At 32.7% G+C, this 15,685-nt stretch overlaps 1 protein-coding gene across 2 annotated transcripts; it reads right to left on the bottom strand.

Moving 5' to 3' along the window:
* Positions 1-654: 654 nt before the first annotated feature.
* On the bottom strand, positions 655-15,685 carry LOC106104787 (lachesin-like). Of its 2 annotated transcripts, none has more exons than XM_013284924.1 (10): positions 15,555-15,685; positions 7,170-7,342; positions 6,040-6,247; positions 5,684-5,854; positions 5,413-5,541; positions 5,067-5,205; positions 4,602-4,753; positions 2,629-2,760; positions 1,913-1,972; positions 655-1,351 (listed from the first exon to the last, which is right to left on the bottom strand). In XM_013284924.1, the coding sequence occupies exons 1-10, from the start codon at positions 15,664-15,666 to the stop codon at positions 1,134-1,136; spliced, it is 1,494 nt and encodes a 497-aa protein (XP_013140378.1). In that variant the 5' UTR covers positions 15,667-15,685; the 3' UTR covers positions 655-1,133. The 2 variants fall into 2 exon arrangements, with proteins under 2 accessions (XP_013140378.1, XP_013140379.1); XM_013284925.1 differs by having other exon boundaries at positions 1,214-1,340.

The raw sequence follows: 15,685 nt of genomic DNA, 5'->3' as shown, positions 1-15,685 counted from the left end.
CGTAACCATCGGGAATGTGCTGGTTAAGGTTTATAGTTAGTTAATGTAACTCATCCTTAGTAAATTTTAAGGTTATTCCAAATATTACTGCTACAAATAATTTTAACTTTAACGGTAACCGGCGATATGGTGCAACTCACCCTTAAATGTCTATAATTTCAGCAAGTTGCAGAAATTATATCATTTACAAAGCTTCAGAAAGTATACAATTTCAGTTTTGATTTGTATGCACATGTCTTTCAATATGGTTCCAACAAAAATGTACATATTTTCAAATCCGAAAGTGTATACAGATGTTTGAAGCATTGTAAAAGTATACATATTTACGCTGATTACTTGTATATGTATACATATTATCCATTCATTTTAAAGTTTAATTGTCAACACCAATATAGTATGAAATTCCAATCAAAATATTATGTTCCGTTTAAAACCGAATCAGTAATAATAACTGTAATTGCAGCAGCGATTTCGCAATTTATATCCGACAGTACATTTTAATGAATTCATTATATTTTTATGATGTCTACAGATAAAGTAAAGTTATAATTATCCATATTCGAGTTTTAAAAAACACATTAAATTGAATACTATGTTTTAGAAATTAAAAAAAAATAACAAAATTCTACAAACGTGATACTGGACAAAGATAATAAATAACAAGCTATAGAATTTTATCACAAATACAAAGTCTGTATCTCTCTTATAAGATTGTTAAAATAAAATATTAAGTGCATTGGACACAGGTTAATAAAGCAAAAACAATGAGCCACGCAGAGTCCTTACGTTGTCGATGGCTTTCCGCGTTAAAGCATGATAAGAGAACGAGAAATATTTGGGCAAACGATACTGATTTAAACGACCTGTGACGTCAACCAGTCTAATGAGCAATTAATTCATTATGCGTAAAATCATATTTGTATAACATCCACATAATCCCAGCCAATTCACAGATAATTAGAATACGAAATTTTAGTATTTCATTGATATGTTGACACGTATAGTAAATAAACTAAAATGACCATTGACCGACTACAATATTTATAACACGATGGAATTATTACATTAGGTTGTATGTTCTGAAACAGTTCTAACTAAATTGACGACAAGCTTGTATTAATTTATATAGCTAGTCATCTAATTTCGTCGTATAACATTCCAAATACTCTATTTGAGAAACTTAGAATTATTATTACAATAAGATTATTTATATTAGATAGGATGGGTGATATGTGGTGTAATAGACAGATAGTGTTCGGTGAAACACTACCAGCTTTTGAGCAGGTCGTCTCAGCAGATGGAAATAAACTGGCGTCCAATACGGATTGGTCGATGACATTCTGCATTGTACCTTAAATAATTATTAAACAGTTAAATTCGAATCATCACAGAATACACTAAAGGATAGGCCTAATTGTCGGATTAAACTTTACTTAAGTATGTGGGTATTCAATAGACACTAAAATTAGCGCATACCATATTTCGACCGCTAAATCGGTGGAATCGTTGTCAAATGCATTTTAAATATAATAAAATAGAGTCTTCAAGAAACTTATTCTAGTCTATTCTTTTAGCTCACGGTAACTCTATGATCCAATGTTTCATACTCTGTGTTACCCAACAGATCGTTTGAAATTCTTTGGGATACGGATAGAAATATTGAGAATCATTAAAGGCCTTTCGAATCCACTAGACATCATTTATTTCAAGTATGTTATATTAGTCTTACATGATGTTGCTTTTTTAGTATTGATGACAAACGAAGAAGGTGCCTTCAGAATTCGCCAAAATAGCGATGCAATTCGCATTTTAGTTTCGTTGCCCAAGTTTTATCAAATGCACGAAGAGGGGATATTTCCCCAACTAAGCGTTCTGTTCCCCGCCACATTCATTTATTGTAATAAATACTTACCGTAAATAGCGTCTGGCGTATAATACTTTTGTTGAGCAGGCCGTATTGGTGCCATCAAATCTAAAATAAGCAATGGAATTAATTTGCATGAAGTTATTAATACACTGCAAACATAGACTTAACACTGTTTCTCTTTATCCAAGAACTTGCTAAACTTATGAATATTTGCAAAGCAGCAAATACTAGAACAGTTTACTTTGCATTTAGATAAGAATGTAAATAAATATGATCGATTTGATAGTTTATTTATTTAGTTATTATATTTACTTCAGTAGTTTTCATATGATATAATTGAATAGTAAAATAGTCAATGTTTGTGCAGTTAAAAATGTATGTGTACTCGTACCTAGTCCGATAATACACTAATTTGTTACTAAATATTGTAAATGCGAAAGTTTAGATGGATGGATGTTTGTTAGAGTTTGTAGTCTAAACAGCTAAACGGATCTTGATGAAATTTGACATAAATGTAGAGCATAGTCTGGAACAACATATATGCTAGTTTTAATCCTATAAATAGAGGTTCCCGTGGTATACCCAATTTTGTATTTTTTTTTAGTTTACTCGAGAAATCTGCAAAGGTTCAACATATATGAATAAAATTTGGCACAGGTATAAAACAAAGTCTGGAATAGCACATAGGCTACTTACTTTTGTTTTTTTTTCATGCAGATGGAGTCGCTGGTGAAAGTAACTAATAAAATTTAAATGCTTACGTGTTAGAGACGTGTAATCTGCAGTAGTCTTAGGGGAAACTTCTTTTGTTGTCGGCGTTTCTGTTGTCGTCGTCGTCGTCGTTGTTGTTGTTGTTGTTGTTGTAGTCGTTGATGTTGTTGTTGTTTTTATTTCTTTCGATATACGTGAAAAAGAAGGAAGCAAAAGTTTAAAAGTAAAGCAAAAATACGATTATATAAAGTCAGTAATATACTGCTACACGCCGACATAAAATGGCTATTTAAACGGACCCATAGTGTTACTTTCTTATACTAAATCTATACCATGTAATCCCTTGTTAACGTAAGAATACGAGAGTGGCAGTAAGTAAATAAAATGCCTTTTTGATTTTTTTAATGTACCCTAAAAACATCATAAGCACGAAATTAATAAAATATGTTCAAAAATAAAGCCTTTGTTACTGTATGTACCTTCTGTTCGTTTAGCAAAAAAATGAAATCGTTCCCAATAGTTATTGAGTTTATTCGTAACATACAAGAAAAACAAATCTTTTCTCTTAATATCAGTATAGATAACGAGGCTTAACTTAATTAAATACGATTTATGATAAAACTGGTAGCTCTATATTAAACACGTCAGTAAAAGCAATAATTGCCGTCTACGCGTGACACGTTCTTAATTATGTTTCAATAGCGGTACACATCTCTTGTAAGTCGATAAATTGATTTTACAGATAATTGGCGTCAAAAATTAATTACATATCATTATAATTTATGGGAATTATAGTAACTTAGGTGGCAATTTGTAACACAATACGTTCATGTTTTAAAAATAAGATATGATAAAATTAGAGACTAGTGAAGTTCTTGTAATGATTGCTCATCTTCGAAAGGTGGCACATAAAAGGTAGAAATATATATAGTCTTATTTTATCAGTCTTCTCCGTCCTTGGACTTTTTAATTATGAGTTTACGGTAGAAGGCAACTACTGCCTTTGTTATTCAATCCCCCATTCAATAATTTAAATTAAATTTTGTTTTGATCCTCCTTTTGCCAGAAAGCATAAACAATTTAATTCACAAAAGTAAAGCAATTAAATTAATCCGAAAACATGTCATATAGTGTTGCTATATTATAAGTTGATATTGCTATATTATGACCTAAGTTTGCTCTATGAAATTCTGTTCCTAAGTGGGAACCGAATTTAATTCTTTAACTGTACGTACGTAATACAGTAATGCTATTAACTTGGCGGTTTGTGTCGCTAACTGCCAAGCTAATAGAACGGTTGTATATACGTTGTCGGCGATACGTCGTTCGACAGGATGACCGATTAGGTCGCAAATATTGAAGCTACTATGAACACATAGCATGTTTGCATAGATATACTCGAATATGTGTGTTGTACAAACGTAATAACACTCCATACGAATGGGGAGTTGATGATCTGACATTGTGTTTGAAAAAAAGCTCATGCCTTTACCATAAAATGTAATTTCAAATATATTTTATTTAAACTGTAATCTTTTGGCAAATTACGGTTATTGAAATGTTACTATGCATAGGCTCCGTCATGCGACCAACAATAATAAAAGTACTTAACTATATCTACAGAAATGTTATGATATACAATTATGGTCAAAGATATGGTATATTGTTACGTTGATGTCCATAATACCTAACAGCGTACGTCAAAGGGTTAATACATGTGTTTAACAAAACAGTGTCTATAATTTTTGGGTGTCCAAGGACTTGGATTCAGTATCAGCTAGTCCAACAACACTAAAGCCATTTAGTCTTAACATTGTAATAATAATTATAACACGTTGAATGCGAAAGTAGCTCTAAAACATCCGGTACGTATGGCTTACAGTGTGAATTAGAAATATGCATATACAGGGTGTGCTACACCAGGTACCAAAAGAAAAATAGAAAAAATCTCTCCCATTTTGAACGTTTTAGTTACTGTGAATCAGGTTACGTAATTAAATACCCTGTGAATAATGTCGCTTACCATAAAGCCTGATACTGCCCTCAGCTTTACCAAACGCGTTAGAAGAATAGCATGTGTACAATCCTGTGTCGTCTGTTGTTAAATCCCTTATGAATAACGTCGCCTGCATTTGATATGGCGAGATACGTTGTTCGAACATTTCGAATTTTTCACTGAAAAAAAAAACATTTGACAACTGTAGGTAACCTAAAACCATGTATGTGTAGATATATGGTTGTGGAACTGTAAGTGTCGCGACGGAGCTACCGGATGTCTTTAGCTCCGACGCTCGAGTTACAAAATGTAGTGTTCTTATATTTTTCGTACATTTATACTGAATACGAAAACATTTTTTGGTTTCTGACTTGAAAATATGTATTAAATTATGGGAATATTCAGGTGCATTCTAGTGGCTATAAGTGACTAAAATGATTATTAAAAAATAATTTTTATGATGTTCTCCTAAAGTGAAAAAGCATTGCTTACCCAGATAAAATCATTTCATCTCCACTCTTTAGCCAATAAGTATTAGCAGCGGGATTTGCCTCGGTGATGCATTCCAGATTCGCGTTAGAGCTCGTTGTTACTCTTACAACTTTTGACTTTACTTTTATTGTTGGAGCAACTGCAAAAGGAAAAGCAAGATAAATCATCCGTAACGACCCTTTCACACGAGGCAGAACACTGAGGTAGAGTAGTAGACAGTGCATTATTTATGATGAAAAAGATAGCTGTACTGCTATCTTTAATGATTTAGATACTGTTCTGCTCTGTGTAAAAGTCACAAGAATATCTCGTCATTTGCAAGTCTATTGAGAGAAATTTAACTCACAATTAACAGCCACCATTATCCGCTTGCTCACAGACGGCGGAACATCATTGGAAGCAATGCAGAGGTACGCCCCCATCTGTTTGCGATCGACCCTGGTGATATTTAACACAGGGCCCACGTATGTGTCAACTACAAAGTCAATTAAATATCATAACAAACATGAAAATGTATGCTGAGTACCCATAGGTTGGCTAAATCTATTTTGATGGTGAAAATTGTAAAGAAAGTTGCATAAAAGTATATCAGACTAAAAGTATGAAGAAAAACTTACCCTTACTCAGGACACCGGATTCGTTCCTCAGTAGAATATTACTGCCGTCCTCTCTTCTCCACAGTATCCTAGGTTCAGGATGGCCGCTTGCTTTACATATTACTACTACGTCTGTATTTTCCTGTACTGTGACGTCACTACTCGTACCTTCATCCAAAATGTTTGGAGGTTCTGTAAAAATAACACTATTTGATCCTAAATCTTTACTCAATTATTATTTGCGTTATTGGAATTAATAATTTTGCATTAGATAACTCTAGTATTGAAGGGCAGTATTGTGCTACGGATAATCGTTAGTTCGTAGAAGTCCTACGAGGAACTACAGCTACGAGTTAGTAAACAATAACTTTGTATACCCAATACATCGATACATCCTATTTGTTTTTTCATTTTCGCTGTATTTATTTGACACATATAGCATCCCCGATCCGCGATTCTTAGTTGTCGTATGTGCAGCTGCCACGCTCCCGGGGGATCATTAGTTATAGAGTACCGAGGGCTGTGTCTGACAAGTTTCGTTTGCAAGGAGAGCACGGTCTGGTCGTCTGCTGTGATCCATGCAACCTGGCCAAGTAAATAATGTTGTACTCTTTAATACCTGAATTACAATAATTTTAAATGTGGATTAAAGTATAAAACAATTTAGAAATATGTTTGTTTGCATATTCACAATGACATTTCACGTTTCCTGCGGAAGTCTTGAGGTTTGTTAAAGACTAAGAAATGTATCTTAGTATGGCAATTTTTCATTGATAATTGAAAACTGTTTATAATAACGCATAAAGTTTATTTTGGATGATGGTGATATAGCTTAAACGAATAACTTGCTTACATTAAAGCGATAAAAGTAGAATAAAATAAACTGTAACTTTAGTAAATAATAAAACTCAACAGACGTCTGAAAAGGCAGGAAACGGGTAAATTGAATGAGCGAGCTTCCGGAAGCGTGAGGTAGTTTCCTAATTTTCACTGTAGACATTCATTTTACATCTGTTGTAAAAACTTTAAACTATAATCGGATTTGGATTTTTAGGACTCTGCAATCATTGAATGAAATGGATGAATGAATGACCGAATCACTCATCTATTGTATGTGAACTATACGTTAGTTAACATTTTAACAAGGCAGACCTATTATAGTAGGTAAGTTGTATAACTGAACGAATTATTAAATATTTGACGAATTCCTTGACATTAAATGCTTTGTATTATTTGGATTTTTTCTAACAATGCTACGACCAATATTTGCATGTTAGAAAGTTTAACAGCATAATTAATTCTAGGTTGAGGAAGTTTTCGTTTATTTTATCATTACCTACTAATTTACTAGTATTAAGTTTAAATAATTTTCAATAGAGAAAAAACCCAAGTTACGTATTTCGGAAACGCATTTCATGAAATCCAAACCCAATACAGTAACGAATGGTTAAAAGTATCTTGGAAACCGGCCATTAGAGTATTATGATATTCTTAAATATATATTTACCATATAATCTCCAAGGTCTGCAATAGGGCACGTCAATACCGCTTCCTTGCCGAGGGCGCCTGTGACGTTCTCAATGGGACCAGTAAAGCTCGGCTCCACAACACGTATAGAACTCGTTGGTTTAATTTTACTATTTATGACCGACATCTCCTTGCCGATACGGTAATTGGAAACTAAAAATAAAATATTTTTAATCAATCGTTTAGATGTTTAAAAATTATAAACTATTTGTTTACTAAATTTACACAACTCAGCGACTCGGCGACGACTACGTAGAACGTGGGAGAAAGATCGATGTTAAAGTTCAATAAACGTATCCAAGCTCGAATCTTGTATTGATTTATAAAAGTATTACCGTTTGCACATGGTTACATTATTTTGTATGGTATATGTTTTTGTGAAAATTGAGAATTTTGTGGAAAATCATACTAATATTATAAATTCGAAAGTTTAGATGGATGGATGGATGTTTGTTAGAGCTTGTAGCCTAAACGGCTGAACTGATTTCGTTAAAATTTGATACAGATGTAGAGGATAGTCTGTAAGAACACATAGGCTACTCACTTTTATTTTTTTTATTCCACGCGGACGGAGTCGCGGGCAATAGCTAATATATAATAATGGTAATTAAGTTTGAACTATTATTACGTTTTAATAAAATAATGTCGCCAGTTAATCGCCATGGTTACAAAACGCAATAGGTGTGTCGTAACACACTTCAGGCGATATTTTCCTTTCAAAGTGGATAATAGAATTTTGGTAAATAACTAGAAGTTTTGGAGCCTTTCATTATAACGTTATAAAGAGCCGACATTTGATGGATGACTCGTTTATACAGGATAATGAAAGTAAACTAAGCGTACACATTATTCACTTTGTTGTAATTTTCTTAAACTCCTCGACATTGTTGTTATAAATACCAGAAGTCATGTGAGAAAGTGATTTATAAAAGGAATATCGCTTTCTCCATACATCCACTCCTCTATCAAAAGTATGAAATGTATCTAACAGAATGGAAAAATTTTATCTCGCTAGCTGTTACTCGCGACTTCGCCTTTGCCCGCCTGGTTTAAAAAAAAAACAATAAAAATATTGCCTATCTTACTCAGTGATAACTTTTTAATGTTGAAAGAATTTCTGAAATCGGTCCACTAGTTTTTGAGTTATTTCTATATATACAAAGTAACAATTTTTTCCTCTTTATAATGTTACTATAGATAAACATATATGTGGATCCAGTAGGTATTAACTGTATTCTCTACAATCAGGCAATCAATAAATTTAAGTATAATTTTCTGTTATATTCAAGCTTGTGTTTCTCGATGTGTGTTGCAATAGTCGTTAACAAGTCACACTCACAATTGACTACGCATTGATTTGTTCGAAGCCTAATACGTTCAAACTTAAGTGCCGTGATTGAGGGAACATTCATTTTGTGATATCGTTAGGGGACAATGTTACGAAAAATAGACATTTAATTTTATTTAATTTTGATTCTTAGGATTCTATTATGGTAACCTTATTTGAATGTATGATTATATTTCAGTTGCAGGTTTTAAAAACTCTTTTATATCGAACTCGAACTCTCGTTTATCTCGGCTTTGCACGGGTGGCTTCTTGCTAATGTAACATACGAACGGTGATATATTTTTGATATCGGTTCAGTAGTTATTGTGTTTATTCGCTACTAGCTGTTACTTGTGATTTCGACCGCGTAAAATAAAAAACAATAATAAACATGGCCTATGTTACTCATTGATAAGATTTTTAATAGTAGATACAAGAATACAAATCTTTTCTCATTATAATTTAGTATATGTAGTTAGTATAGACTAACATACGACAATGCAACATTTTCCTTTTTAAAATATCTATTACCAATATATCATGTTAATAAATGTTTCAAGTATGATATAGTGTATATGCATACCTTGATCGTTAAATGCTCGGCGTACGAGGTCAGTGAAGCGGGCCGTTAGCCAGAATGGACTGTTGTTAGTTCACAACAATGAGGGTAATATATCAGCCTGTGGGGCCGCTACTGGATACTATCGCTTACGAGCCGCGCTAAAGTGCAACAATTATAACAAACTTTAACTAAACCACACTGCAATTATTGTTTTGATAATTTGCCAACTGTTTCGATACGATGTACTTGCTAGTGGTTTAAAATATTTTCACTTATTAATTACTAGCTGTTCCGTCCGCGTGGAAATTTTCAATTGCCAATGTCAAAATTCAAATGCTCAAATGACAACCTTGCTTCATTGATGTTGGCATCTTGTAATTTATAATCCCTTTCCCACATGAGGGGTTTTTCCAATTTATTTACCTCAGTTTAAAAGGGTGAAAATATATAGCCTAAAGCGTGTTGTAAGTGTAGGGCTTTTTTTAAACGAAGCATTATTCAAAAGTACGCTGTGATTACTGACATAGTTAGCCACAGAGTGTGTTTACACTTTATTATATTAGTATAGATTTTTTTATTAACATTAATGTAAATCCTATCGATAGGGTAGATCCAAAAGTTGATATAGGAGCGAGCATTATCACCGCATATTTACTTTATCAAAACACTAACTTAAACACATTAACTGTGTTGTGTTTCTCGTAGAGAATAATTAGAACCTAATGACAATATGTATATATTTTTTTAAAACTTTTCAGCAATAAAACCAGTCACTTTGCAAGCTTGTCGTAAATCAAGTCTGTCTTGTCCAAGAACCAATAAGGTTAGATAATTGAATGTTGACCCCTAAGTTTATTTTACCCACTTATCTTAAGTACTATTGTAGTGCATAAATAGTTACGAAAATAATTTTTAATATTATGCAGTATTCATATTTTGTTCATTTAAAATTCATAGATGTTTACTTTCGCCTTGAACAAAATCGCGTCGACGTCCCCTTACTGATTCAATAGCACTTAAGGGAAATAAACCGATATAACATCCTCTAGTGTAAATTGATAATAAATATTAGATGAACTATTTTAAATTCAAGTGCATTTTCTGGATTCAATAGTTATATATTATGCGAGAGACTTAACACTTTCTAAATTTGTACTGTTTCGTCTAGCATTTATAAAAATTACTGGCTCCGCCGAAACTCCGTCCGCGTGGAACTAAAAAAGAACAAAATTGAGTAGCTTACTTCCAGACTATCCACAAGTCCATACCAAATTCCATAGAGATCCGTTCAACCATTTAGGCTATAAACTCTAACAAACATTAATCCATCCATCTTAACTTTCGCATTTATAATATTAGTAAAATACGCAACAACACTCCATCCGTGCGGAATAAAAAAAATCGCTAAGTACTCTTTGTGTTCTTTCAGATTATACTCTACTTCTATATTCCATTTCATCGAGATTTGTTCAGCCGTTTAGGCTACAGATTCTAACAAGCATCCATCCATCTACTGACTTTTTTTTTAATTCTACGCAAACAGTGTCGCGGGCGATAGCTAGCAATTAATAAAAACAACATAATATTTCTTACACAACAAACTAGAATTATAGAAGGTAATTACTCGTATTGTTGTTCAAAAAAGCACGCGTTCCCTATGGAAATACTGTGAAATGTGCAAACAATTAGAAAAGGGTCCTCTTTGAACCCTCGTGCAGGGTAGTGTAGGGTACCGCACAATAGCACTTGATGTCAACAACAGTCGCTTACAATCAAAATATGGACCCTTTTCAAAGTTTCGGGCTAGACATCTGTTAAGTGTAACATATTTTTATTATTTTTTACTAGTAGTGAAATCGTATTAGCAAAAATAACAGTATTTTTATCAATGTTGCTATATATTTTCTTACAATATTATAGTTTATCAATACTTAAAAAACTAAATTAACAATAAATCTGTAATTATCTGTATCAATGGAAATAGTAAAAACAATTTGTATCTTTGCATATCCACTGTTGAACTTGTATAAATTCGTATTTTAATTAAAAAAAAACACGTGTATGTTTTTGTACAAGATTCAAACCCCGAACGTCACGGATCATATTATAATGAGGATATAATAAACAGTATTGACAGCTGTGCAATATATCTTATTAACGTAAATCTCAAACAATAGACATACGAGTACGTTAAAAGGAAGAACATAATAGGAAACCAGATAAGGTAAAACAGTGAACATAATAATGTAATCTTGTTCTTAATAATGTGGTTTTTTTTTTTATTTCCAAAATCATACCTAGATTATTAGACAATCATTCAACTAACCTAAACAGATGGTATTGCAGTTTTGTATTACATTTAGATAGGAAAAAACTAGACTTTCCAATTTTTACCTCAGTAGATTTAAAGCCAGTTTACTTTAGTTTTAAAGTAATGTATTTCGCAAACTGTTCAACAGTACAGTACATTCCATTTATAAACAGCGGCAAACGACACTAAACGTCCATTACAATGAAAACGGTGGCTGAAGAGCCGAGTATATATCAGATAGTGCGCGAAATCATTAGTTACGTGGCTTTGACAAAATATCTAGTGTTAGGAACGTGCAACACAATTAAAAGTGCAAAAATTGTCTATGACAGTTCTATTGGATTTTATTTGTGACGAATGAAGGTGATTCTCTAACTCAGTTTTAATAATTTATATAGCCACGTCAGCAATCATGTAGTATACGCATCCGACATGGTCCTTCGAGTCGGATATGAACCAGATATCTATGGATATATAGTCCACATCCACAGACACTGGGGATCTGTATATAATATTAGCTTTCGGCCGCGACACTTTCCGCGTGGCATTAAAAAAATACAGAAGTAAGTACCCCATGTGCACTTTGAGAGATATGGTATGCAAAATTCATCGAGATCCGCAGTTTAGGCTACAAACTCAAACAAACATTCACGATCCAGTACGAAGTAAGATTACACAGTTATTTAATTTTTCTTTATTTATGTTTTTTAGATCTACTGGCTGTAGCAAACCAGTTTCGAATTAATCTATCAAGATTGATTTGAAATCTGGTACACAGCTTTAGTTCCGACGATATAAAAATCCGATAAAAAAATGTTTGAAGCTTTGAAATGTTTTTGAATGAATTTATTTGCAGCTAAATTTAATCAAACCTCTATTTTTATTGTACTTATTCCATCTATTCCTTGATGCGTTTAATTTCAAAGTAATTAAGTAATGACTGTGAAACGCAATGCATTTGTGGACAGATGCTCGTGTGAAACGTGGTATGAATTCAAAAGAAAAGTAATTACTCCCCTCCCCTAATTACAAATTCAAGAAACCCTTTTTGAAATTCAAGTCAAGTTTATGGATTTACGAAAAACGTTATTTTTCTTACTATTAGTGAGGAAGTCGTGAAATAATAAAAAAACAGGTAAATTTATAAATTCCAAGGTTGTATTTACATTCACTAAACCACGTAGTATTTATTGATAAGCGAATTTTATTAACAATTTTCAATAAATTGTATTTATTGTATTCTTGATAAATACCGTTGGTAATATATTGCTACCCAATAATTTACTTATTTGGTCCTTTAATTTTAATTCCTAGTTTCTAGGAATAAATGGTTAAAATAGCCACGTTTGAACAATGTGACATAGCCCCAGATAATGTGACTCGATGAATCGAACAATTCGAAATTACATCACGAGGTCCGACGCATTCGTTCCACGCGATTCTGATGACGTCATGTGCGACTCCATTAATCTTTTAGAATCGTGTAGAGACAATGGAGAGGACTTTTTATTTATTACTATCTATGTGACATTTGACCTATTCATGACTGTCCGTAGAATGATAATGTTCGAATAAGTTATATCGAAACGGTTTCTATTTAGTTCAAATAATGCGTTTATTTTTTGCTGTACTTTTATCGCCTCTTGATGTTTTATGGGACATCCTGTAGTATACGTATTAAGTAAAAGTGAAGTTAATTGGATGTTGGATTTAATTTTAGGTCATTTATAATGATTAAGGATTTAAAAAGTCAATTAAGTGTTTAATTTTAAAATCTGTAAATAGCGGTGCGAGATCGCTTATTGTGAAACTGTTCGATCTCATGCATTTAAATTCAGAATTAGTGAGGAGAACCGCTCAAGGCTTTTCTTTCATTTTACGAACGTAAGCTATCACTATAAATTACTTTTAATATTGGACAAATCCTAGACATACGGCGAGAAAATTTAAGCCATCGTCGTATTTCGATTTCAAAAATACGCCTTATTTCTTTTAATATTTACGTGACTGTATTCATTTTAGATTGAAATAATTTTATTTACTTTAATCTTAAACGATGTTACAAAAAAACTTAGAAAACGTCACAAAACGTTTTTACTTATCTTACGTACGTCAACATTTTTACACTGTGACTAGCGCACGACGCGGATTTTTGACAAATCATGGCTATTGAAACAGTATTATGCGTAGGATTGCGAAATGCGATCTAGAACAATAAATAATTTGACAGTGGTAGAGCCCGATTTAACAACTTCGCACGAATAAGTCGGCTCGCTCGGTGCAATAGCACGACTACCGAAGACAGGCGTGAAGTGGTAGCAATTCCGCGTTTCCTCTGATGAATGTGGTGCCGGAGTACCAACTTTAGTCCTTTTTCTACCCCCTTTTTCTTATAAGAAAAATATGGCAAGGGAACGTGGACTTGACGATGGAGGAGACACATAGGAAGGGGAAATATCCTCTTTATGTGCGTTTCCTCCTCCGGCGATTAAGGGTAGGCAACGCATCCACTATCACGAATGTTTATGGGTAGCGGTCACTGCCAATTTTGGCGGATTCAAGTGGCCGCTTGCTCGTTTGCCACCTTATTATATAAAAGAAAATAATAATAATAATAAAGTACTTATATTAAAAGCAGTGTGGTGGTACATATTTATGGTGAAACATGTAACCACCATGACGTCGATAATATCGGTCAGAAATAAATTACGTGTATAACTAAACAATATCTAACAATTTTTGGGACTATACAGGAATACTTCATTAAATAGACGCCACATAATTAATATTTAACAAGCTGTAATTGTATTAAAGAGTGCGGTTATTTATTAGCTTTTATGTTATATCTAACACTTACTGATACAGTAAGAATCGTTTAACGTCCCTAAGAATCCCTTAGTAACCATTCAGTGTCAGTTACACTTTTTTTTATCTTTCGTCGGCTATCTTTTCTGACATATTTCAATTATTTTCCAGCAAAATTATAGTGGCGCGACATTTGTTCGCGTGACGGGGGTCTTCAGTGAAAATCCGCAATTTTTCAACTCGGAAATTTGGCATGAGAACATAAATAACTAACCTGGAAAAAGTCCTATATATTCTGGTAAAATGTATTCGAGGTATAAGAGGATGTGGCGCGGTTCGTTACGTTTGTCGCTCCCCGGGGAGCACCTTACCGCGCTACTCCCGTCTCTCTGACAGTACTTTTTTATGTCGACAACTAATATTAATCAAATTTACATGACAACCTATTAATTTTTAAATACCATGCTGATTAAATGTTAACATAATAATAATAGTGTAGATAACAGTAATAATTCAGGAGTATAAAAGTAATACGTTTTAGTCAAAATTTTTGTTGAACATGACACAAGTTAGAATTTGGTTTAGTTTTAAACATTAAAAAGTGGACTGAGACGTGTTTGGTTTTACACCCCTTAATCTATACTAAACATAACTGTATTATTAGTAAAGAGGAAAGATTTGTATTTTTTGGTTTTTGTATGCATTCAAATATAGCTCAAAAATTACTGGGCCGATATATTTTATTAATTTTTTTTATTCACGCGGATGAAGTCGCGAACTGGTTAATGTTATAAAGAGGACTGATTTGTATTCTTTTATGTTTTTATGACCGATTTATAAATTTATTTCATCGCTAGAATGCTTCATAATTCTTTACTAACATAGAGAGTTAATATTTTTATGAAATGTAAAAGGAAAAGTAATTAAAAAGACATCGACACTTTAGTTACCGAATATCCACATTCTATCTTATTCTTAAGTTCCACCCCTATTCAAACACTTTTGTCTGTGGAATGAGACTGTATTCTTCCTTTGTTATTTTTTCCTTATCCATCATTTATATTATTATATTCTACTACCGCAAACATTATTGTACTGTTTTTTGTAGAAACACTGTATGAAGAAAATATTGCAAAAAACTAAGCTTAGATACGATCAGCGAGATGTAACCGATTGTCGGTTAATCTTTGATTTCCACTTAAGTATATACGCACTAATTTTCGTTGTTTTAATGTATTTTTTCTAATAACATTGTAAAAATTACACCATTTAGACAAAGATATAAAATAGACTAATGGTCGCTTAAAGTAAGTAAAGTTCGCTTAAGTTGTTATTTTGAAATAATCTGTAAATAACTTACCTTTTGTTGTCACTACGAAGTTGTCAGCACTCAAAAGTAATAAAAGATATAATATCTTCAAAAGTCGCATATTGTTTTTCTTATACGCCATATCTTTATCTAATACGAACATCCAGAAAATAATATTGTGT

Source organism: Papilio polytes, unplaced genomic scaffold (assembly GCF_000836215.1).
Source record: "Papilio polytes unplaced genomic scaffold, Ppol_1.0 DF823399.1, whole genome shotgun sequence".
NCBI lineage: Eukaryota > Metazoa > Arthropoda > Insecta > Lepidoptera > Papilionidae > Papilio > Papilio polytes.
This window is presented reverse-complemented; position numbering and strand designations above follow the sequence as displayed.